The sequence below is a fragment of the Prionailurus bengalensis genome, chromosome D1 (genome assembly GCF_016509475.1).
Source record: "Prionailurus bengalensis isolate Pbe53 chromosome D1, Fcat_Pben_1.1_paternal_pri, whole genome shotgun sequence".
Taxonomy (NCBI): domain Eukaryota; kingdom Metazoa; phylum Chordata; class Mammalia; order Carnivora; family Felidae; genus Prionailurus; species Prionailurus bengalensis.
This window is the reverse complement of record NC_057346.1, coordinates 8,577,835-8,604,078: the sequence shown is the minus strand read 5'-3', so window position 1 is coordinate 8,604,078 and position 26,244 is coordinate 8,577,835. Positions and strand designations below refer to the sequence as shown.

Below are 26,244 nucleotides of genomic sequence, written 5' to 3'. Positions count from 1 at the left end.
AAACCAGGATCACTCTTTTAACACCTTAGTGCAGATCTTTCCACGATCTTTTCCTGTTTGCGTGTGTGCATACGTACACATTTATATGTTTAGAGTGAGGTCGTCCTGCACACACGCTTCCATTTTAGTCACTTTTCATCTCATCTGTATTAGACTGTATTCATAAAAATTTTTTAATTCAGATAGACATATAACATTATATTAGTTTCAGGTGTGAACTTCATTATTTGATACTGTGTGTATGGTGAAATGAGCTAACACCCGTCGCCATACATAGTTAGAATTTTTCTTCTTGTCCTGAAAACTTTTAAGGTTTACTCTTAGCAACTTTCAAGTGTACAGTATTATTAACTGTAGTCTCCATGCTGTTTGTACGTTATATCCCCATGGCTTCTTTATCTTACAGCTGGGAGTTTGTACTTTTTAATCCTCTTCTCCCATTTGCTCATTCCCCACCGTCCCCGCCACCCCCAATTTTTGGTAACCAGGAATTTGTTCTCGTTTTTTGTTGGTCTAATTTTTTCTTTTTTAGATTCCACATATAAATGAGATCATATGGTACTTGTCTTTCTCTGACTTATTTCACTCAGTGTAGTGCCCTCAAGTTCCATCCATGTTGATACAGCAAGATTTTCTTCTTTTTTGTGGCTGAATAGTACTCGTGTGTGTGTGTACACAACACTTTCCTTACCCATTCATTCATCCATTGATGGGTGTTTAGCTTGCTTCGTATCCTGGCTATTGTAAATAAGGCTGCACTGAACCTGGTGGTATATATATCTTTTTGAGTTAGTGTTTTCGTTTTTGGGGTATGAATACCTACAAGTGGAATTGCTGGATCATATGGTAGTTGTATTTTTAATTTTTTGAAGAAAACCTTCAAACTTGTGTACCGTTTTCCCTAATAGCTGCACCAACTTACATAGTCACCAATAGTGCACACAGTATCCCTTTTCTCCACATCCTTGACAACACTTGCTATTTCTTCCCTTTTCGATAATAGCCATTTTGAGTGGTGTGAGGTGATAGCTCGTTAGTTACGATTTGCATTTCTGTTACGATTCGTGACGTTGAGTACCGTTTCATGGACCTTGTTGGCCATCTCTATGTCTTCTCTGGAAAAAATGTCTATTCAGATCCTCTCCCCAGTTTGTAATCAGATTGTTTTATAACTACCGAGTTGTATGAATTCTTTATATATTTTGGATATAAGATTTGTCAATATTTTCTCCCATTTAGTAGGTTGCCGTTTCATTTTTTTTGATGGTTTCTTTTGCTGTATAGAAGCTTTTTAATTTGATGTAGTGCCACTTGTTTATTTTTTGCTTTTGCTGTCAAACCCAAAAAATCATTGCCAAGACCAGTGTCAAGGAGTTGCTCCCTGTGTTTTCTTCTGGGAGTTTGATGGTTTTAGGTCTTATTTTCAAGTTTGTGATCATTTTGAGTAGATACTGTGTATGCCATAAGATAGTGGCCTAGTTTCATTCTTTTGCGTGTATCTCTCCAGTTTTCCCAGTACCAGTTATTGAAGGGGACTGTCCTTTCCCCATTGGATGTTCTTGGCTGCTTTGCTCCAAATTAATTGATCGTATTTGTATGGGTTTATTTCTGGGTTTATATATAGAATATATTTGTATATTCACAATTGACCCAAAATCTTGTATAGCTAATTTGCCAGGCCAGTGTCCAAATTAGCACCTTGCATTACATAGGTTTGCTCTCAGTCTCTTTTAAAGTAGGACATTCCTTTGTTTGATACTGAATTACCTGCAGATTGTCCCTTCTCCTTTGTGTGTCCTTATGGTGCCATTCATTTGTCCTTTTATCATCAATATTTCCTGTAAACTGGAAGATAGACCTGAAATCTTGAAGGATTCAACCTAAAAAGTTTTTGGCTACAGTGCCTCATAGGTGAGACCTCCATATAATTTATCACCCAAATTAGAACATTTTTTAGAGTGAAAGTATTCTTATTAGTAATTACACCAGGACAACAGTGTGAAGCAGGATTTTTCCAGGCACAGCAACATTGTATACCACCAAAATAATTGCTGATGTTGGATACCTCCTGTTGTGTCATCTCAGAAGACACTTAATATCTAGTTAACCTACCATCAGTGATATTAACTGGTCACTAAACAGGCTGATTCCTCCTTTGACTGGGTTATGTGCTCCCTCTTGTGGCTAAAATGTGATCTCTTGGATGTGGCATTCTTTGGCATTAGGCTGATGCCATTTCTCATCAAATATTTGCATAACAGGTTTAGCAATATTTGATTATGCTTGCCAGAGTTAACAATTTTATTAGTTTTTGCAAAGTGATGTATTTTCATTCTGGCATTCTTGCCCCCTGGCATTCCTTTATAAAAGTAGAGCTTTCATCCGTAGGGCTTATTTTCATTACCCTGAAAGATAGTTTCTATTAGGAAAGAGAGATAACTTGATTCTCTTCATTACCAGTTTTCAGATGAAGTTGCTGATAAATTTATTGTTAACGTTCAGGCTTTTGCAGCCCAGGAAGACTTGGAAAAGACCAAAGAAGAGTTAAAAACTGTGATGTCTGCACCCCCTCCACCTCCACCACCGCCAGTCATTCCTCCAACAGAAAATGAACACGATGAGCATGATGAGAATAATGCAGAGGCTAGCGCAGAATTATCAAACGACGGGGTGCTGAACCACAGAAGTGAGGAGGAACGTATAACGGAAACACAAAAAAATGAGCGTGTTAAAAAACAACTCCAGGTATTTCAAATTGACAGTTGTGTGTAGATGTATAGTACAGTGAGCATTTTCCCCATTTAATAAAATACAAACTTACTAAAAAGGAACATTCCAGTTTTTTTTAAGCTTTTGCCCTTAGCTGGCCTTGTGATTGGTTTGTGATTGCTTGGCCTGTAGTCACAGTGCTTGATTTCTTCCATTGTAGCAAATGTGTTAGTTTTGGGTAATTAGGCCTTAAGTGGTAAGTTATTTTTTAATTACAGCTTGACTCCACGCTAAAAGGTGGAGTGTTTTGATGTTATCTTTAAAAGACAGATGAATTTAGTTTTTTGCCAGTAAAGTATACCTTAAAAGTCATATAATTTAATAGATTACCTGTATGACACTACATACTCTGAACTATTTGTTCAGGTTTCATAGTACCAAAAGGTAGGTTTATTAAAAGCACATAATTAGATCAGAGTAGGAAATCTTAATTTGATTTGACCTTTTTTCCCTGATAGGTTCTCTGATTTTTTTAATTGGCGAAATCTTTAAATATGAATAAAGAAAAGAAAATGAAGTGATAATTGCAATAAATAGATCAAGACTTTGGAGAAAGGTTCTCTAATGGCCTAGATTTTAGATCTTAAAATAACATCCTATACTGTCTACATTGAACCTTTTGTAAGTGATTTCAAAATCTCTACTGTATAGAGAAAGTTAAGGGATTTTGGAATAATATACAGAATCGTCGTGGTTGTTGAGTGTAGAAGTGAAAGACAGTGGGTATTTCTCCCTAACTACTACCTCTACTATCACCAAAATAGAGCAAATTAACATACTTCATATTTTTTAATTTTATTTTTTAAATTTATACACTTTAAAGAAATTATGTGACAGTGTAAATTCTAATATGCAAAAAAGTCAGATTTGTTGTATGTGTATTTTTGTCTTTAAACCTTTTTTATGAGCTTTTTAAACTTTAAGAAGAAAATAATAGTCATTGTTTTTATTTTTTAAACATAGGCGCTGAGTTCAGAATTAGCCCAGGCCAGAGATGAAACCAAGAAAACACAAAATGATGTTCTTCACGCTGAGAACGTGAAAGCAGGCCGTGATAAGTACAAGACTCTTCGGCAGATCCGACAGGGCAACACAAAGCAGCGCATCGATGAGTTTGAAGCAATGTGAGAGCTGTTATTTTGCATACATGTTCTTCATAAGCTGAACCACCAACAGAGAAAAGCAGGCCTTTGCAGATGTGATGGAATGCACCCCACCTTGCCAAAGCACTTACACCAGTTGACTGTGGTGGCTAAAAGACATGCTTGAGGGAGCCCTTCTGCATTAAGGCAGTGTGATGTCATGTTTGATTTTCTTTTCCTTTTGGGCCAGGGAATGGAGAACAGTGTTCCATCGCCTCCTTTCACATTTTCAGTTTCCATTTTTTTTTTCTGTTGAAGATTAACACTAATTATCATGTCTGACAAATGTGTATGTGTGATGTAAGCACTTTGTACATTTCAAAGGATGATGGTGACTTAATGAGTGTTTGGGTAGAGCACTCTGTTTTCTTTGGACCCTTCCATAGTTGACCTGTGTGTATTTCCACATTCTGTCTCAGATTTCCTCGGCGTGCCCTTATTATATCTTGCCATGCCGATAGCCATAATTCTGCCATCGTATAGATCATTGGCAGTGGTCAAAATGAAGGTAGGCGACAGGGTGGACAGTCTTTGATAATTGTGTAGAAGACAGCTATGAATCATGAAAAGGATTAGAATATCTAATAGTGTAGTATGCAGCTGGTGGTTAATGTTTTTAAAATCCCAGTTTGCTTACATTATTGGATATTCGATATTTGCTTAATTAGTCATCTTTGACAGCTGAATAGATTGGTGTTTCATCACCTGCCATCCTTTGGTTTTCTTTGCCTACCATTGACAAAGGTGTAGACAGCAGGTGGTAGTACCCTAGGAGAGTTTATTGATGAAACACTACCTGCAAATACTAATTGTCTCCAAAAGATTTAAAAAGTCTGTTCTTTCAAAGATTGATTTAGACAAACAGATGTTTAATTAAAAAAATATGTTTTTTGGTCATTGATTATACTCATTCAAAAAGCCGTGGACCTTTCTGGAAGAGCAGCGTTTGAAAACATCAGTCCCAGAGAGGGGACAGTAATACTACCTCACTACTACACCTGCGATGACTGGTCGCTCCAACACAACGGAGTATGTAAGTGTGTTCTCCAACACGCACCAGTACTTCCAGTCATGAAGGAGTATTTCTGAGATTTCCTTTTCCTTCAGAATATCTTAGAGTGCTACTATTTTTTAACTGCCTTGTCGTTGAGCTGAATTGTGGGACTCTGATTTATATGAAAATTGTAAGCTCTTGATGGTATACTATCTTCTTGGAGGGGTGTTCTGTGTCTGAGGAAGTGTGTGTGTGTGTGTGTGTGCGTGCGCGCGAGAGATTTTCCCTTGTAGCATATGAATGTCTGTACCTTCATTTCTTGATATAATTGTTACATAATCATTTTAGCAGATTTGGTTTCTGAATCATTGTGCTTATTTTTTTGTTCTCTAACTAAAAATACTTAAATTTGGTTTGTTAATCCTATTTTAGAAATTATAATTTTAGATTATATTAAGTTCAATTATGTCTTAAGAAGAAGAAATCTTTCCAGTTTGAAAGATGTTCTAATATTCATATGTTCTAACATTTTCTTTATTGTAAAACATCTAGACTTGGAGATAAGGAAAGCCTTGTTTTCTCTGTGTGGTTCAGCTACTTTTCATGTGGTATTATGCACTCAAATTTACATTTATCTATTAAAATTGCCATTTTGTTAAGCATTTTCATGCACAGTAGATTCAAGTTGTGTCTGAAAATATCTCTTGTGCTTTTTTTGATTTTGCTGACTTGAAAAGGATTAATCTGGGCAGACATATGAGAAGGAAAGGTTGCATTTAATATATTTTTGGACTTTGTAGGACAAGAGATAACTGGTTGATAACCTTGACGTGACTGTTGTGTGGTGGTTGTGCACATGCTTCAAAACACTGTGGAAGAGAGTGTTTCTGCTTGAGCACATTCGCGGGACAGGTGGTGAACTCGTCATGCTCCAAGGCGTGCGTGCTCGCTTTTCCAAAGTAGCAAAGCAGTTGCCATAATAGGTGAAAACTTGGATTTCCACTGGATTTTTATTAATTTTCTACATTTTGAATTGTGTGCACTATCACTGCTGCATCAGTTTGCTCTCAGTGTTGAAAAATTACCAGTTATATTTGCTGTTTATAATCTATTTGTAGATTAGGATTAAAATGGATTTAATCCATTTTTAAAGCTGTGTGAATTTTTCTAAACAGGAAACAACTATTTGCAATATGAGTTTTCATAGTGATTAAGCCAGTTATGACTTTTATTATTAGCAGTTGAGAGCACATGCTCATATAGCAATGTAAAAATATATTAATGAGTATTTGGTAAATTCCAGCAGGTTTTACCATTAGCATAATTCTGTGTTGTACAATTAAGCTACAGTTACATCTATAATTTTGGATAACATTCATTGGTTAACAATAAAGTGACAAAAGCTCATGCCTTCAAGGTCCACTGTTGTTATTTAACATGGATTTTTTTGCATATTTCTCAGAATCATAATCTTTATTAGACCCACAAATCATCACATCTTAAAAATGAGAAGTGGATAGGGTAAATTTTCAGAGTCCTCACAGATTTATCTTTCCCCTAAATTGTACCTCTTTTGGTATGGAAGTAATAGTGATTGTTAATTCTGTGAAAAATCATTAAATCGACTCTCTCGATAACAAAATCATTTAGGATTTTTAATTATTGCTTTAATTGTATATTGATAATTTCTGTTTCCTAACGAAGATACAGTTTCATTGCCATTGATCTTGCTATAAAAATGCTAATGTTCTTTAAAGAATTATATATATTCTAAGTGCATTTATTTAAATATGTATTTTTATTTTAAAGTGACATTACAGAGCAGTTACCATAAATCTAGAAAGTTATTGTCTCTTAAAAGCTTACTGGTTTTTAACATAAAGATTATTCATCTTAAGTAAGTCATGTATTCCAAAAGGAAAAGCAAGATGACTTCTCAGTTTATAGTAATACTTAGCTGTCACCTTATTTTTGTCTTACCAGTAGGTAGTGATTTCTTTATTCTGATCTGGTCAGAAAAGAGAATTTTATAAGATTCCTTTGTATCTAATTAGGGTTTTTCTTTAAGAACTAGAATTCCCACTTACCGAGTTGTCTTAGGCTCTTTTGGAATCCTCACTCCTGATTATCATTGGACAGCAATTTCAATATTAGTGTTAGGATTGAAAATGCCCACTACTTCCTGTCTGAAGTTCGATTACCTTGTTGATTAGTGATATTTTTAGAACTGAAGCTAAAAACTTTTTAGATCCCAAAGCATCCCATTATGTGTATGCATGAGGAAAACAATTTTTAAATTTTAACATCTTAATCTCTAAAGCTTAAAACTTTAAGTAGAAAGAATTAGTGCCTTTATCGTTAATTTACTGAGCTGGTAGCAAACCAAAGTTTAGGTATCCTTAATTAAGGGTAAGGGAAATCGTTCAAATATGGAGCTATACTGGTGGGCCTATTCCATACTCTTAGCGTTTTCTTATTCTGTACTTCATTTTGTAATTAGAAGATAATCTCTCAGTTGCTCTTGCGGTTTATCGTGTAAAAGGACAGCATTCTAGTACATTTCAAAAGTTCAGTGGATTCTGCAGATGTTTTGATAACTTTATGAAATGTCAAGGCAATCCTCACATTCTATGCTGACTGGTGGCGAGGAAGCCTTGGTTCACAATAGTGTTTCACATATCAGAGCTTATCACATTCCCATCCTTGACGTTTCCAATTAAGTAATCTAAAGTTCCATTTTTTTTCCTAGTGGGCCTACTTCTTAATAGGTCCATCTTTCAAGATTTTAAGAGCTGCCATTTTCCTTCTGGAAAAATCATGACTCCTTGCTTTGTTGCCTCAGTATTGTGACTTCCCTGAAACACTGATATGAAGTTATCTGATTTCTGGTTACATACACTGCTTTAGGAGTTCAAGTATCTCTCATTCACTACAGAATTTTAAGGTTAAAAGATAATTGCCCAGTGGCACATCTTTTAAATTCAGGTTTACGCCTGGCTCTGGAGTTTTCTAGCTACTAAATGGTTCCAGACTCTTTCTTTACAGAGCTTCATGGAGCCACTACATTTAAAAAAAATTTTTTTAATGTTTTTATCTATTTTTTGAAGAAGAGAGAGAGAGAGCATGAGCGGGGAAGGAGCAGAGAGAGAGGGAGACCCAGAATTCAAAGCAGGCCCCAGGCTCTGAGCTGTCTGCACAGAGCCCGATGCGGGGCTCGAACTCACGAGCCGTGAGATCATGACCTGAGCCGGTCGGACACCTAACCGACTGAGCCGCCCAGGTGCCCCAAAGCCACTATATTTTTATATGCTGTATTGTAGGATACAGAAGCAAGATGAGAATGACTGTGCCTTTCATTTTGGCCTGTCTTAAAACGTGGAACTTCAGATACTAATATATCTTAGCTCTTAGGTCACTCGCATTAGTCTGTTAAAATACTAGATTTCTTTTAAGATGGCAGCTCCACTTGGTTGATTGCTGTGACTTGTATGCCCAGATTCCTCCCGGCTTCCATCACATCAGTTGCTTCCATCCTTGTAATTATTATTTTTGTTACTTTGTTCCAATTGTTCACTTTCATTTCATGATCATTTAAAAAATTAAGATTCACTTTTATATTTATGCATGTCATTTAGTTTGTTCCTAAAAGTAGCGATGGTTTCTGTTAATGTCACAAAACCTAAATAGCCAATGTCCATCTTCCTGGTAATACGGCTTCAGAGTCTCGCAGGTTTACGTGATGATCCTTGGAAACATTCCTGTTGACGAAACATGGATTATATGAAATTCTTCTTTTGCTGTGTTTATAACGTATACTGTGATATCCCTTTTAATTTTTTGCAACTTAAAATGTCGTAACTTAGGTGTCAGAGCTAGAAATGCATGAATGTTTTAGACTTAGAAGACACTACCTCCTCCCTCCCTTTCCTTTGGTTTGTACTGAAAAGTCTGTGTAATTCAAGTCCAGCATTAGACTCCTACATGCCCTCATGCCATTTAGATAATTGTTTACTTTGAAATTTTAGCTATCTTGGATAAAAGATACAGTTGTATGTTGAAAGAAACTATAATGTACAGAAAATCAATAGAAGAAAAGTAGTGAATAAGGCCAAGAATAAGAGTACATGGTGTAGTTTCTCAAGTTTGCTTGTTCTCTGGTAAATTACTTAATTTTTATTGCATACATCAAATTTTAAACACTGTATTTAAGGATAGCCTTAAACAAGTGCCTTATTGTGAAAGTTTTCTAACTTTATAGTAAGATTCATTTTAGACCCTGCTGATAAACCGGTCACCTAGAGTCATTAGTAATCTCTGTATTAAACAAAGTTTCATGGAGTTAGCTTTCAGTTGAATCTTTTTTTTTTAATTGTTAAAATACGTATAAAATTTTAACCATTTTCAAATGTACAGTTGAGTGACGTTAAGTAAATTCATGTTGTACAGTTGTCCCCACTATTCATCTCCAGAACTTTTTCATCATCCCAAACAACTTGTGCCCTTAAAACGCTGATGCCCCATTCTTCTGCCTTCCTGCTCCCTGGTTACCCCCATCCTACCTTTTGTCTCTCTGAATTTGACTACTTCAGGTGACTCTGAACATTTGTCCTTTTCTATTATCTCTTACTTCGCGTAGCATGATGTTTTCAAGGCTCATCTGTATTATCATATATATCAGAATTTCACTCTTTTTAGATGTTGGATAATATTCCATTGTTGATATATGCCACATTTTTTTTAATCCATCAGTCAATGGATATTTGGATTATTTCCACATTTTGACTTGTGAACAGGCTGCTGTGTTCGTTACAAATATCTGTTCAAGTCCCTGTTTTCAGTTCTTTGAGGTACATATCCAGAAGTAGAATTGCTGAATCATGTGATAATTTTTTGAGGACTCATTGTACTATCTTGTGGAGCAATTGCACCATTTTACATTCCTACCAGCCGTGCCTAAGGGCCCCCAGCTTCTTCATATCCTCACCAGCAATTGTTATTTTGGGGTGTTTTGGGTTTTTTTTTTTGAATGGCCATTCCAATGGGTGAAGTGGTATCTCATTGTGGTTTTGATTTGCATTTCCCTATGATGCATTTCTCTCTGATACTGAACGTGTTTTCCATATGCTTATTCACCATATGTATATCTTCTTTGCAGAAGTGTTTATTCATGTTTTGTCCACTTTTAAATTGAGTTGTTTACTTTTTCTTCTTGAGTTGTAGGAGTTCTTTATTCTGGATATGAATCCCTTATCAGATACCTGAGTTAATCCCTTGCCAGATACAAAAGTTGCAAATATTCTCTCCCATCCTTTGGGTTGTCTTTTCTTGCTATGGATAGTATCCTTTGTGGCACAAAAGCTTTTTAATGTTAATGAAGACCATTTGCTTTTTCTTTTGTTTCCCGTGCCCTTAGTCTTGATGTTTTTTAAAGAGAAAAATTTTTTTGATGAGGTGTTGCTGTAAAGAGGCAGGGCAGAAGAATTATTATGTACACCGATGAGGGTCTAGAAAGAGGAGGTTATCCTGACTGGAATAGAAAATGTGATTCATTGTGCGTCGGCTACAGGATAGTAAAGCTAGGGTGGCTGGGCCAGGAATTTATGGAGCCCTGAATCCTCTGCTGAGGTAGTTTAGTTTGATTTGAAGACATTGGGTGCTTTGGGGGAAAGCAGTTACTAAGGGGACAATAACTAAACTTTGCTCCAACAGAGAATTTATGCTGCTGTGTCAGGTGTCCTAGGAAGTACAGAGGATAAGGAAAGCTAAGTAGAAGAACTTCACATACAGGAATTAGCCTGAAGAAAGGCTGTGGTCACGGTAAAGAATTCTGTTACTATCTGCTGAGAATTTAAAGGAAACACCTAGGTGTAATTTGCTTTCCTATTTGCTATGTGTAGTTGGTATTTTTTCTTCTGCTTATTTTCCAAATGACCTCTTTGGGGACAGTTAAGACCTCTGTTTGTTTTTCTTTTATCTGTGACCTTCTGGAGAGAGGTTCTTCATCAGCACACAAAGAGAACCAGAAATGAAAGACATTCAAGAACAAATGGATTGGATTCTGAGTTATAATTCCAGGTCTTAGACTCTCTTGGCCTCTGGTTTTTATAAGCCGTTTCAGAGTTCTGAATCTGATGGTCTGTTTCAGAGTGTTTCTCTGCATTCTGGTTCCAGAAGCATTGTCTTCCCTCGAGTGTAATGCCTGACCCAGGGTTAACATCCATGTACTTTGAAACACTAATATTTGTTCATAGTTGAAAACTATTAATGCAGAACGTGCTTATAACCGTTGTGTCGATGCCGTTTCTGTCCCCGGTTGGTCCTAATAATGTAAGTGATTGCGAGAAACTTACAAGGTTTTATTTTTTTGTAGTAGCTTTTAAGGGGTTAGAAAAATGGTTCTTTCATATTATGAAGAGGTTCTATTATTTACCCAGACACAACTCCGTGAAGATGATCTCAGAATATACACATGCAGCTATTCATTTGCTGTGACAGCTTCAAACAACTTACTTGGGAGATTTCTGTAGGTTTTTCCAAGTTGAGGTTTGATTATGCTTCATCAGTGTAGCTTTTGCCAAACATATGACTTGATTCATCTCTTTATGCTCAGATGATATGTTAGGGGTTTCTTCCTTCTTGTTTTTCTTGTTTTGTCCAATTTTTAGGCCATAAAAGTTTTTGAATGTAGATAAATACAATTTCTTGGTAATTGAAGTTGCAAGTGGGTGGGTCGTTTTCCTAACTTTAAAATCTAATGGCTTACCATTGGTATGTAGGTTAAATGTAGAATTTGCACCTTCTTAATTTGTATGTTTTAAAAGTACTTACAAAAGACATAAAATCTTTTAATGTATGCAAAAGGAAATCGTAATTCAGTGGTCTGTTTACTTTTTAAATAGTATTTGCAAATGTGGTACCAAATAGTGTAAACCCTAGAATTAGAACCCAGAACCTAATCATCTGTATGCTTTATATATAGTTTAATACGCTGAGCCATATTACATTCCAGGATATGCTGATGCTTTAAGGATGTTTATGATGAATTCGGGGGACATAGGCTGTATGAAAGACTGACTCTGCATCAAAATGTATAGAAAATGTATTCACTGGAAAAGTAGTTTTCCATCTTTAGGGGAGATTATCGGCATTCACGTTTTTGGGGTGTTCTCAAGCATTTTGAAGACTGGAAGCAAGTATATCTTCTAAATTACTGGTCTGATGTCTACAGGTAAGAAAATGTTCTCTACCACCTTTATTTGTGAGCCATGATGCTTCAGTTCTTAGACATTAGGAATTTACAAGGTCTTCAGTTCAAGGGTGTCATGAAAGACATGCTGAATGGGAGACGAGGAGGCGTGGCTTTTTCCACAAAGTGGTAAGACTAATACGGACAGACAGACCTACACATTCACACCCAGGGGTTTGCAGAGGAATTGCTGTTGGCTGTTTGTGCAGAGCACTGTTAGACTTCAGGGCATGGATGATAACCCTTTGACTCTGTTGTGGAAATTGTAGTTAAGTCACGGAGTTGAGACATAGACCCAAATTAAGATGTATAAAGTAAAGTAAATACCAGAAGAAAAAGTGTGATAAAATGTGCAGGGGTTAGTTAGGATTTAAGTTAGAGGTCACCTAATTAGCTAATTAGGTGCTAATTAGCAAACAAGAAGCATGGCATGGATTTGAGTGATCTGGTCAGGAAGTGTTCTCGTCTTTTTGTACAATGACAGCAGCCAGGGAGCATTGAAAGTTAGCAATTCATCACTAGGCAGGCTGGCTAATATTTTACGTTTGTTAGCTTACTTCTCTGCCACTGAGGAGTTGCATATTCCTTAAAGTCAAATGTAAATGGGTCTGATTTTCTTAAAGTTTATTGAGCATAAGCAACCTTATTAATAATGGTTTATATTAGAATAGCCAGTATTGATACATAATTTAACATTAAAGTTTTCATATAGCTGTTAACTACTGTATTTAACTTGCCATTAAACCTAGTATATTTTTAACTTATAAATTAAATTTTATTTTCAGTTTGTGTCATCTATCAAAAGTCAGTTCCTTCTTTACAAGTTATGCTAAACTGAACGTTAAGTAAAATCACTCATTCTTAACTCTGCTGTTTATATGAAAAAATATTTGCTCATGTAGTGACGAAATACTTGAGCTTTATGGCGATTAGGAGAGTACAGTAAGGTGATTTGGTCTTTTTCAGCCATTTAGCAGAAGTGTTTTAGCTTATATGAAAAAAAAAAAAAAACAACCCTCAAATACTGAATCACAAATGTCATCAAGAATAAATGAGAATAGGGGCGCCTGGGTGGCGCAATCGGTTAAGCATCCGACTTCAGCCAGGTCACGATCTCACAGTCCGTGAGTTCGAGCCCCGCGTCAGGCTCTGGGCTGATGGCTCAGAGCCTGGAGCCTGTTTCCGATTCTGTGTCTCCCTCTCTCTCTGCCCCTCCCCCGTTCATGCTCTGTCTCTCTCTGTCCCAAAAATAAATAAACGTTGAAAAAAAAAAAAAGAATAAATGAGAATAAAAAATAGGTATATAAATGAAAGCTTAAATAAGTAGAGATCAGAAGTATCTCTAAAGGATAGGAGTGAAATAAATTTATAGTGGTATGATCAAAGCCCATCATACACAATATTTAAAAAAAAATTTTTTTTAATGTTTATTTCTGAGAGACAGAGCATGAGCAGGGAAGGGGCAGAGACAGAGACACAGAATTCGAAGCAGGCTCCAGGCTCTGAGCTGTCAGCACAAAGCCTGATGCGGGGCTTGAACTCATGAGCTGTGAGATCATGACCTGAGCTGAAGTCAGATGCTTAACCAACTGAGCCCCCCAGGTGCCCCATCATACACAATATTTAAAATCACTCCAATTAAAATAAATATACAGTATAATCAGAGTAGGAAATTTTCAAACTATAGTAAATACAGCAAGGGATATGTTGGACAGTATTCTAGTAATAAAGCACTCGAAAAAGATTTATGGTGAGGAATTCAATTAAAGCCTAAAGCAAAAAAAAAATTGGTATAGAATTTTTTTTTAATTTATATCCAAGTAAGCATATAGTAGTGCAATGATTTCATGAGTAGAATACAGTGATTCATCCCCTACATATAACACCCAGTGCTCATCCCAACAAGTATCCCCCTCAATGCCCCTTGCCAATTTAGCCCATCCCTCCACCCACAACCCCTCCAGCAACCCTCAGTTTGTGTGTGTGTGTGTGTGTGTGTGTGTGTGTGTGTGTGTGTGTATATCTTATGTTTTGTCACCTCCCTGTTTTTATATTATTTTTGCTTCCTTTCCCTTCTGTTCATCTGTTTTGTATCTTAAATTCCACATATGAGTGAAGCCATATGATATTTGTCTAATTTCGCTTAGGATAATACACTCTCGTTCCGTTTACAAAGTTGCAAATGACAAGATTTCATTCTTTTTGATAGCTGAGTAATACTCCATTGTGTGTGTGTGTGTGTGTGTGTGTGTGTGTGTGTACATACATACACACACACATCTTTATCCATTCATCAGTCAATACATTGGGGCTCTTTCGATACTTTGGCTACTGTCAGTAGTGCTGCTATAAACATGAGGTTGCATGTGCCCCTTGGAAAGAGCACTCCTGTATCCTTTGAATAAATTAGGTACTAGTGCAATTGCTGGATGGTAGGGTAGTTCTATTTTTTTGAGGAACCTCCATGCTGATTTCCACAGTAGCTGCATCAGTTTGCATTCCCACCAGCAGTGCAAAAGTGTTCCTCTTTCTCTGCATCCTCGCCAACATCTGTTGTTACCTGAGTTGTTGATGTTAGCCATACTGACAGGTGTGAGGTGGTATCTCATTGTGGTTTTGATTTGTATTTCCCTGATGATGAGTGATGTGGAGCATTTTTTCATGTGTCTGTTACCATCTGGATGTCTTCTTTTGAAAAGTGCCTATTTTTGTCTTTTGCCCATTTCTTCATTTATTTTTTGGGTGTGGAGTTTGCTAAGTTCTTTATAGATTTGTGCTACTAGCCCTTTATCTCATATGTCATTTGCAAATATCTTCTCCCATTCCATCAGTTGCCTTTTAGTTTTGCTGATTGTTTCCTTCACCATGAAGAAGTTTTTTATCTTGGTGAGGTCCCAGTAGTTCATTTTTGCTTTTGTTTCCCTTGCCTCTGGAGATGTGTTGAGTAAGAAGTTGCTGTGGCCAAGGTCAAAGAGGTTTTTGCCTGCTTTCTCCTCTAGGATTTTCATGGCTTCCTGTCTGATGTGTAAGTCTTTTATCCACTTTGAGTTTATTTTTGTGTATGGTGTAAGAAAGTGGTCCAGGTTCATTCTTCTGCATGTCGCTGTTCAGTTTTCCCAGCACCACTTGCTGAAGAGACTGTCTTTATTCCATTGAATATTCCTTCCTGCTTTGTCAAAGATTAGTTGGTCATACGTGTGCGGGTCCATTTGTGGGTTCTCTCTTCTGTTCCATTGATCTGAGTGTCTTTTCTTGTGCCAGTAGCATACTGTCTTGATGATTACAGCTTTGTAATACAGCTTCAAGTCCGGGATTGTCCTGCCTCCTGCTTTGGTTTTCTTTTTCAAGATTGCTGTGGTTATTCAGGGTCTTTTCTTGTTCCATACAAATTTTAGGATTGTTTTTTCTAGCTCTGTGAAGAATGCTGGTGTTATTTTGATAAGTATTGCACGGAATATGTAGGTTGTTTTGGGTAATATCAACATTTTAACAATATTCTTCTAATCCATTAGCATGGAATATTATTCCCTTTTTTGTGTGTGTCTTCAATTTCTTTCATAAGCTTTCCATGGTTTTCGGTGTATAGGTTTTTCACCCCTTCGGTTGGGTTTATTGCTAGGTAATTTATGGTTTTTGGTGCAATTATAAATGGGATAGATTCCTTGATTTCCCTTTCTGCTGCTGCTTTTTTGGTGTGGAGAAATGCAACCAATTTCTGTGCATTGATTTCATATCCTGTGACTTTGCTGAATTCATCAATCAGTTCTAGCAGTTTGTTGGTGAAATCTTTTGGGTTTTCGATAGAGTATCGTGTCATCTGCACAGAGTGAAAGTTTGACTATGTCCTTGCTGATTTGGATAACTTTTATTTCTTTGTGTTGTCTGATTGCTGAGGCTAGGACTCTCAGTACTATGTTGAATAACAGTGGTGAGAGTGGACATCCCTGTCATGAAGCTTACCATTGTTTAGTACAAAAAGTTTTTTTTAGCTTAAGTAAATTTTAGGAGATACATTACCTCAAGCATTACAGGTAGCATTTCCTTGTGAAACACTGATTAATTGTGGGTTGTTTTTTTTTTTTTGAGTTTATATGGTAATAGCTTGTGTCATAGCAAAGCATCAGAAAACAGGTTAAGGATTTTTTGGTTATTTTTCTTTGGAGATTCCTTTTTAAGCATTAAAATGATCAAGTTATTGCCAAATTCCCTCCTTTGTAATTAAAAAATAACTTTTCATCTATGCTTAAAGAAAATTGTTTTTATTTATTTTTATTTATGTGTTTTTTTAAGTTTATTTATTTTTGACAGAGAGAGTTAGGGAAGGGCAGAGAGAGGGGAGAGAGAGAATCCCAAGTAGGCTCTACACTGTCAGCGCAGAGCCCGACACGGGGCTCAAACTCAAGAATCACGAGATCATGACTTAAGCTGATATCAAGAGTCAGACACTTAACTGATTGAGTCACCCAGGTGCCCCAGAAAATTGTTTTTTAAAAATCTAGAAAACTAGGTATTAAATTGCAAATTTTTTTTAGGAAAAGTGTGCTTTTCTTTGGCTTCAAACAGTATCAGATGATGTGCTGAAGTTGTGAAATTCTGAAAGTACTTGTAGGCTCTACTTGGCTACTCTGTGGCTAAAGCCTCATTAAAAAAAATAACTCCATTAAATCATCAAAATTCTAAAAGATAAGTGGTACATGAAACATGAAACAAAAGTCAATAGATACGATAGAATAACACTAAAAAATACAAGCCTTCTTTCCCTGTCCTCTGGTCTTCCACCTACCTCCAGAGGTGGCTGTGCACCTGTGCCTCCTGCTGGAGACCACCTGTGCACGTACCCACATGCGTATATTATGGGCTTTCTGTTGTCCGTACACATGGTTTTGCACTTCTTTCACTGAACGTTGTAGTTTGGAAATCCTCACACAGCAGTACAAAAATACCATTGCATTTAATTTATGGATGTTCCTTAACTTGTGATGAATTTTTATGTCTTTACCAATCCTTTGCTGTTACAAACAATACGCCGTAGTCTTGTAGAAACACTGCTTGTGTGTGTGTGTGTGTGTGTGTGTGTGTGTGTGTGTGTGTGTGTGTGTGTTTTAAGAGGAGAGGGAAACCACAAGAGGCTTTTTTTTTTTTCTTTTTGAGAGAGAGATCAAACAAGCGGGGGAGGGATAGAGAGAGAGTGGGACAGAGAGGATCCGAAGTGGGCTTTGCGCTGACAGCAAACAGCCTGATGCAGGGCTCGAGTTCACAGACCGGGAGGTCATGACCTGAGCTGAAGTTGGATGCTCGGCTGACTGAGCTCCCCAGGTGCCACTTTGCTTGTTTTTTCCTAAGAAATTGTGTTACAGTCTAGGGGATGAGGTAAGTCTACATATGATTTTTTTTATATTTTAGGTATTCCAAAAATACAGGAAATTTTTTACTTAAATGTTGTGTGTTTTTTACATTTAACAAATTTAAATAGTAACATATGCTTATGGAAGCACCTTTAATAGAAAAACAGACACGTCTCCATCAGTTGGATTTCTGCATATCAAGTTTACTTAAAAGGTGACGTAGTGATAATGTCACTTTTGAGGGCCCAAGTGACAAAGATCTGTCAGTCATTAAAACTTACCTGACTTCTTCAAATTCTGTAATCAGAAAATGTTACTATAAAAGAATCAGTAGGGTGGGGTTTCCTAAATGTACGTTGGTAGTCATTTGGTTCTTAATTTCTTTCGGTTGCCACCGTTTCTTCAGTGGTTCAAATTTTCGTTTGCCGCCTTGTGTTAAAACAGCCACAGTTGGTTGAGTGCCCAACTCTGGGTTTCAGCTTAGGTTATGATCCCAGGGTTGTAGGTCTAGCCCCACGTCAGGCTCCGTGCTGAACATGCAGCCTGCTTAAGATTCTCTCTCCCTTCTTCTCCCCTCTCCCCTGCTCACGCTCTCTCTACACAATAAAAAAAAAAAAAAAAAATTAAAAACAGGAAATGACAAGCTCAGGTCATTGTGAAACACTTAATAAGTGCTTTATTTACCACATCACCCCACAAAAATAGCAAAAATATTAACGAAGAAATTTGATTCTGCAAGGGTTTTTGTTTTTGTTTTTGTTTTTGTTTTTAATTTTAAGGGGGTAGATCAACTTAGTGTTTTTCGAACATAACCTCTTTGAAGCTACAACGTAAGTGTAGTCTTTCCTTATTTCAGTGCTACTAATGTGATCTTTCTGAAGTTAAAATGTCCTTTGACTTCACAGCTTTCTCTTTAGATCACATACTGCTCTTATGCCTCTAAATTTGACCTAGTTCTGAAATGATTTTCTTGGGCCACAAATAATTGTGGGGGAGGCCAGGTATAGAGCCTAAATGTGTTTCAAAAGGGTTACTGCTGTTTCATGTTAATCAGAGAGAAGAAACATTGATCGTAGTGGTTTGTGGTCTCCCTCTCTCCTCCTTTTCCCTAGATTCACACTAAATTCTAGGCTGATTTCTCAGAAAGGCTCAGAGGTCTACAGTCGTCACCAGTTTCCGTTGCTCTGTATGCTGCCCGTGCCATGGAGTCCTGGCCCTGCCATCCGATTGTGCGGAGTCCTAGGTGTTCTCAGAGACCGTCAGTAGTCCGATGACCCTGTAGCCCCCTGTTCCTCTTGGTCTTGGGGCACACGGACCCTTTCCCACATTTTCTGGCTTCTTCAGCAGATGTTTTCCTTTTTATGGAAGATGCTTAGATCCAGGTTTTGCCTGTTTGAACCACATTAGCTCCATAGCCCGTGTGACTGGCCCTCTAAGAGTGTTGAGGAAAGATGCAAAGAGGTATGAGCAGGCAGCTGTAGGGCTTAGGAGAGGCTCACATCTGGTTTGAATGGCCCAGCCACATACTAGCTTCGTGGCCCTGGGACACCACTCACCCATTTGGAGCCTAAGTTTTCTTGTCTGTTACGTGGGAGGAACACTCTCCAGTCTTGTGGGCATTGATTATAATACACAGGGAATATTTGGCTTATTCCCTGGCATATTAAAGATGTTAATAAATGGTAAGTTCTCTATTTCATCATATTTTTGTTCATCTGTCAGTATTGTGGATATTAGTATTTATACCCATGTGCTTTGAATTCTGTTTTTAATGCTTCAGTTTGCCCTTTAAGGAGTGTACTTGTGATTCTCTTAGAAAGTATTGCTCGGGCCTTGTGCTCAGTCTGCGGAGATAAAAAGAAACGTGGTCCGTCCTAAGTAAGAGATAGTTACTGTTCACTGCCAGTAGACACAATCAATAATTGATGTGTGCTTATGCCTGATGGATAACCCCTTCTCAGCCTCCCAGTGTTGGGGTGTCCCCAGGCCCAGCCCTTCCCTGGGTACACCTGGATCTCATAAGGACTCCATCCACTGTTCCTGCCTTAAATACCATCAGTATGCTGAAAACTTAAGTCTTCAGCCAGAACCTCTTCTGAACTTTGGATGCGTGTATCCAACCGTCTACCTGGTGTTTCCACTTTGATACCTAATGAACATGCCAAACTCCTTATGTCACACCAGACTCAGGGTCCTCCTGGACCCCGTACTCGCCCCTGCCTGGCTCCTCCTCTTAATGAAGAGCGAGCCCATTCTTTCAGTGAGTCGGGGCCAAACCTCGACCACGTATCACTCCTTGTTGGCTCATGCCCACATCCAACCCAACCACAAAGCTGTTGGCCCAACATTCAAAATACACAATATACCCAGAACATGACCCCTTTGTGCCTCCTCCACAGCTGTCCCCTGCCTCCACACACCGGGTTTGCCTGGATTGTTGCTAGAGCTTTCTAGTGGGGTTTCTTGATTCCTCTCTTGCTCTTCTACAGTCTGTTAAGACAGAGGTCTTAAAAAGGTAAGTCGGATCCTCTCACTTCTCAAAATCCTCAAGGCTTTCCATCTCAGGGTAAAAGCCGTAACCTCAGTGGCATCCGGAGCCCAAGCTCTGGTCACTTGTTGTTGGACCTCATCTGCTAATTTCTCCTTCTCTCACTGAATCGAAGTCAGCTGGCTTCCCTCTCATTCTCTAAACTAGCCAGGGCCCAGATACGCCTTTTCCCCCAGATATTTTTATAATTTACTTCCTGGCCACCTCCAGGGTTTTGCTTAGATGTCCCCTCGGTGTGGCCTTCCATCTACCACTTTAAGTGGGACTTTCCCAGTATTCCCTACCCATTTCTTTCCACCATCTTCCTCGAAGCACTTGCCATCTAACATCTGTAGTTTCTTTGAATGCAGCTCTTCCTCGACCTATGATGGGGTTGCATCCAATAAACCTGTTAGGAGATGAAAATATCCCAAGTGGAAAATGCACTTAATACGCCTGACCTCCCAGCTTCGCCTAGCTGACCTTAGACGGCATGCCCAGAACACTTAACATTAGCCTACGGTTGGGCAGCACTAACACAGAGCCTATTTTGTAATTCAGTGTGGACTTTCTCAGTTGTTGACTGAATACTGCGCCGAGGGTAAAAGCAGGGGTCGCGTGGGTACAGAACGGTTGTCAGCCTATCGGTGTTGACCCTCAGGGTCACGTGGCTGACCGGGCACTCTGCCACCGCCCGGCTTCACCAGAGAGGATCGTACCGCGTGGTGCTAGCCTGCGAAGTACAAATTTCGAAGTGTGGTTTCTGCTGAGTGTGTATCACCCTCACGTCCTTGTGAAGTTGTAAGTCAGGGGCCGTCTGTCTTCCGCTGCAGCATAAGTTCCATGAAGGCGGGAGCTTTGGGCAAGGCCGTGTGCTCAGTGCCTGGAGTGGTGATTGGCACCTGGTGGATGCTCGTGTTGTCCGTTAAGCGAATCGGATGGATGGCGTCTGGAAGCTCAGAAGGAAGGCTCCTCATCTTGCAGGAGGGTCCTGGGGAAGGCTTCCGGAGGGAGACCACCCCTCAGCCAATCTTTAAGACTTGGTTTTTCTTTATTCTTTTTTTTTTTCAAGTTTAAAAGTTAGAAGTTTTAAGTTTATTTATTTATTTTGAAAGAGAGGAGTGTGCATGCGTGCATGCAGCGTAGGGTGGAGGGTGGGGGGAAGAGAGAGAGGAGAATCCCAAGTAGGCTCCATGCTGTCAGCACAGAGCTTGATGTGGGGCTTGAACTCACGAACCATGAGATCATGATCTGAGCCGAAATCAAGAGTCAGATGCTCAACCAACTGAGCCACCCCGGCGCCCCAAGAATGAGTTATTCTCAGGGGGGACAGAGGTGGGAAGACTGTCTGGATAGAAGGGACCACATAGACCAGCACGGGGAGGCTCAGAAGGCCCGGCTGTGGTGGGATTGCCAGTTTATATCTTAAACGCATGAAGTGCGAGATGCAGAAGTTGGTGTCGTGAAACAGTAGAAAATCGTGAGGGGAATAGTTGCGTCTGTGCCTGTGACGTGTCATTTTGGACAATTTAGGTCTGGAATGCCGACGAGATGTCAGAAGATACCTCCCAATGGGAAAGGGCAGGGAGAGACACTGGGTTTGGTCGAGGACCTTGGTGAGGGTCCTGCAGCCCAGGTGCTGCCAGAGCAGAAGAGACAGGATGTCAGGTGCAACCTGGAGAGAGGGCTGCACGTACCACCACAGGGCACGGATTTCAGGGATTTGGGCGGTGTGAGTGACCACCAGCGTGGTGGCCTGTCACAGCACTTAAAGCGCACACTGGTTCCGGCAACAAGCAAATAATTGAAAAGAGCCGTTTCTGTGGAATTAGAATAGTTTTTTGTCCCCACTTAACTGTACAGTGTCTTTTGGAAAGTATTCCCACAAACCTGTGCATACAACAGGTATGACAGCCAAAAACAGAAAACAGAGCATTTTCCTCTCCCCTGCCATGTCCTCTGTCAAGTGCAGGTGTCTGAGGCAGACGCTGGTGTGCACCCTAGCCCCGCAGCCCTTCCCGAGCCCATGAGATGAGAGCCAGCCAATGAGCATCTGTGTCCATGTTGACCCTCCAGGGGCACCCCGTGTGGCATCTGAATGACCGAAGCTACTGGAATAATTTCATTCGCTCTTAAACATCTGTTCAGCACTTGGAGTTAGATCTTGAGGGTTCACAGATAATTTTTAAAAACTCATAGTCTAGAGAAGGAAACAGAAGAGTTAAGGGATGGCATGACTATGAGACAAGGACACATACCAGGATCCAGGGAGCGGCCAGCCTCTTGCTGGCACCTCCAGGCACACAGAGGTCATTGTGATTGTCAGCACTTAGCTCAGGGACAAGTGTCATCCTCCCCCCACCCCCACCGCCCCCCGGCTTCCTCCGCTTCCTCGTAAGGCTGAGGGAACGCCTCGGTGGACCTCCAGCAGTGGTCTCGTGCTGTTTGTACAGGGGTTCTAGGAAAAATCACAGCTTCGGAGTAATTTCTAATGCTGGAACTGGGGGCATTGGCGAGGTGGGCAGAGGCGGAAGTCTGGGACTAAAGCCAGCTCTGGAGCTGAGTAGATTAGGAAAGTCTACTTCTAACTGGGGCTGACTCTGGAGACCTCAGGATGGGTGAAAACAGATCTTGTGTGTGTGCCGGAGTTGCTAAGGAACTTCCATTGGGAGGAGTTGTTGCATTTTATTTATTCATCCAAATATTTTAGTACCTAGTACCCACCAGGTACTGTGTACATAGTTGTCACTGAGGATATAATAATAAGACTAGGTCCTTACCCCAATGGTGTTATTTTCTACAGAAGGACATGAAGCACAGAGTAATTGCAAGGTTGTGAATTGCATTCAATTAAATTATGTGAAATTGCCGTTATCCAAGCATCTTTGACCTATAAAAGCAGCACATTTGTATCAACTTAATGTGATGAAAGGAACACAGGACTGAGTTGGGGAAAATATGGGGGTGGTAATGGGGGCTTGGAAGGTCAGAAAGTCTCCGTACAAGGTGGCACGTAAGTTGCCTCCTGAAACAAGGGAAGCCTGGTTCCCCCTCTTCCTTATTTAAATCTGGATGTGAATGCAAGCGCCAGAGGGACCCCCGAGTGCCCTGGCCCCAAGGCAGCTGTGCATAAACGGGAGTCTTGTGCTCTGATGAGCATAGCGGCTTTTCAGATGCAATAGGCCCTCTGTTGCTGTACCTTCTGGCTTTCCAAGAAAAGCCAGAAAACAGCTTTTTTAAAAAGGACATTCAAAGAGTAATGCTTGAGACGATTCAGTTGAAATGTCAAGTTTATGTGAAAAGCTCCTAAAGTCTACATGCCAGCTATTTCAAACATTTTAGGAAATGCTTTGTAAACCCAACAACGTTATCTGCTTGTCCAAAGTGGCCTGCTGGGCACCAATTTACAGACTTCTCTTGAAAGCCTTCCAGGTAGAAGGAACAGCATATGCAAAATTAGGAGGCAAGAAAGGGCTTAATTTGTTCAAGAAACAGAAAGGAGGGCCGTACATCTCCAGAGCTGAGCGACCCCAGAGGACAGAGGTGTGTGAGATGAAGGTGGGAAGGAGCCAGATCACAAGGAGCTCACCAAAGTCCAGGGCCAGAAGCGTGGGGACAGAAGTGTAAATTCAGGGTGAACACAACAAGCACACGCCCCTGGGGCCACACAGGGAGGCATCTGCCTGGAGGAGAGGGTCCTTTTCCTCATCCACACAAGGATGTCCTAAATGCCACAGGTGTCCCTGAAGGTGGGTGCCTTATTCCATTTTACAGTTGAGTAACCTACCCCAAGGCACAGGGGTGGCATAGTTTGCATCTGGGCTTGGTTTTCTTTGAATTGGAAGCCCACCCAGATCCTTTTTACTACAAAACACTAACTACTTTTCCAACCGAGATATGTTTATAGGACAGTGCCCTTTGGCGGATTTTCCTGTCTTGACTAACTCAAAGTGAATGTATCCACTAATTTAAAGGCCAAAGAAGAATGCTTTCTATATTAAAAAAAAAATGTTTAGTGTTTATTTGTTTTTGAGAGAGACAGAACATGAGCAGCGGGAGGGCAGAGACAGAGGGAGACACAGAATCTGAAGCAGGCTTCAGGCTCTGAGCTGTCAGCACAGAGCCCGACTCGGGGCTTGAACTCACAAACCATGAGATCATGACCTGAGCCAAAGTCGGACGCTTCACCGACAGGCACCCCAGAATGCTTTCCATATTAAGGTGAATATGGAATAACAGTAACCTAAAGATCAGACCCCACAAAATTGAAGACCAGACTTCTTTGTTCACCTGTTTTGCACAGGCTGGTTCCACCAGACTGCCGAGAGCTTAGTGCTTCTTTTTCAAAATTAGGTGAATATCACTTAAAGTTGAAATACATGATTTACTTTTGTGGGGGTGAGCAAGCAACCTTTTCCTTTTATTGAGTGTCAAAGCCTTAGAAATCAAAGGGAGGGTTTATGCTCGAGGGATCTCAGACACCCAGAGGAAAATGAATTCGAGAAGTGAAAATGAATATGGATAGAAATAGGCTTTCTCAGCCATGCAGTAGACGTTGAATAAAATATTTCAGGAACTCTGCGAGTAGGTCTTTGGTGAAAGGAAGTAAACTCAGTCTGGAAGACAACTCAAGAGCTTGGGCATCAGAGGGAAGAAGGCTCTTGCCTGGAGAGCTGCAGACCCGAGAAGAGAGGAAGGCCGCCACAGTGTGAGGCCTGAGGAAGGAAGTCTGCGTAGCATTCAAGACGGGCTTACATTGAGGTTAACCACCTGAGTCAGTGTCTGGAGGAGGAGGTTGCTAAATTAGTTTTCAGAACTCAGTGTGATAGAGTGTTTCATTAAAATTCATCAGTCACTTCTTTGTCACTTATTAGAATATTTGAAGAGAGAAAGGAGCATAATTAGTAACATTTTCCAAATGCTGTATGTGGGTTATTTGATATACTTTGTAGCTAAAAATGGATCTGATTTAACTTTCCTTATGATTCTTAAAGCTATTAGATTTTTTGCCTGCAGTATTAAAATGAAATTTGTATTAAATTTTTTTTTCAATTTATTCATTTTGAGAGAGAGAGGGAGAGAGAGAGGGAGAGAGAGCATGAGTAGGGTAGGGGCAGGGAGAGGGAGAGAGAATTCCAAGCAGGCTGTTAGCACAGAGCCTGATGTGGGGCTTGAACTCACCAACCGCATCATGACCCGAAGTGATACCAAGAGTCAGATGCTTAACTAACTGAGCCACCCAGGCACCCTGAAAATTGCATTTTTAAAAGCTATCACTATGATTGCCTATAGTTTGCTTTTATGTTGGTAGATTCTAATCATTGGACAAAAGCAGAAGTGGAAAATTCTCTGTCCACGTCCACGTATTAAATATTTTTGCCTTTGTAGGCCAGATAATGTCTATCACAACTACACAATTCTGCTATTGTAGCACAAAAGGGGCTATCGGTGTGTATAAATGAATGAGCAAGGATGTATTCCAGTAAAACTTTATGTATGGACCCTGTAATCTGAATTTCATTTAATTTTTTTTATATTATGAAATATTCTTCTTGAAAAAAATGTACGTTAAATCATGGCCTCTACAAAAACAGGTGGGGAGCTGGGTTTGGATTTGGTCCATGAGCCATGGTTTGCTGACCCCTGAATTAAAGGGCTGGAAAAACCCGCAGGCCAGTGGTGTGGTTTTCCTGACTGTCTAGAATTTTTTTTGATCATGGAGGGGTCTCATTTTGCTGAAATGAAAGGTATTGTTTTGTTTTGTTCTATACACGGGAAGCACTTTGAGCAGTGGTTCTCAAACTAGCATCAGAATCACCTGGAGAGTTTGTTTTAAATGCAGATTACAGGGCCTCCTCCCCAGGTTGTTGATTCAATGAGTATATACAGGTTCCATGAACTTGCCTTCTTCAACGTTTTTTATTTATTTTTGGGACAGAGAGAGACAGAGCATGAACAGGGGAGGGGCAGAGAGAGAGGGAGACACAGAATCGGAAACAGGCTCCAGGCTCTGAGCCATCAGCCCAGAGCCTGACGCGGGGCTCGAACTCACGGACTGCGAGATCGTGACCTGGCTGAAGTCGGACGCTTAACCGACTGCGCCACCCAGGCGCCCCTGAACTTGCCTTCTTAACAGAGGAGGCTGAACTGTTCGGACAGCCCTAGTGAGAAGCCCTGACTTTTCGGTGAGAGTGTCTGTCACCATGGCAATAATATGAATG

The 26,244-nt window shown here is 39.8% G+C and overlaps 1 protein-coding gene across 3 annotated transcripts in view; it reads left to right on the top strand.

Moving 5' to 3' along the window:
• Positions 1-26,244, top strand: part of RDX (radixin) — a 96,097-nt gene that overhangs the window by 61,147 nt on the left and 8,706 nt on the right. The window contains exons 13-15 of one of the 3 annotated variants that reach the window (XM_043579276.1): positions 2,503-2,745; positions 3,733-3,893; positions 11,915-13,177. In XM_043579276.1, the coding sequence (XP_043435211.1) occupies positions 2,503-2,745; positions 3,733-3,893; positions 11,915-11,924 (414 nt within the window). In that variant the 3' untranslated portion in view covers positions 11,925-13,177. Of the gene's footprint in view, positions 1-2,502; positions 2,746-3,732; positions 6,313-11,914; positions 13,178-26,244 lie in introns of those variants that run through there. The other 2 variants (XM_043579275.1, XM_043579277.1) reach the window with 2 other exon arrangements.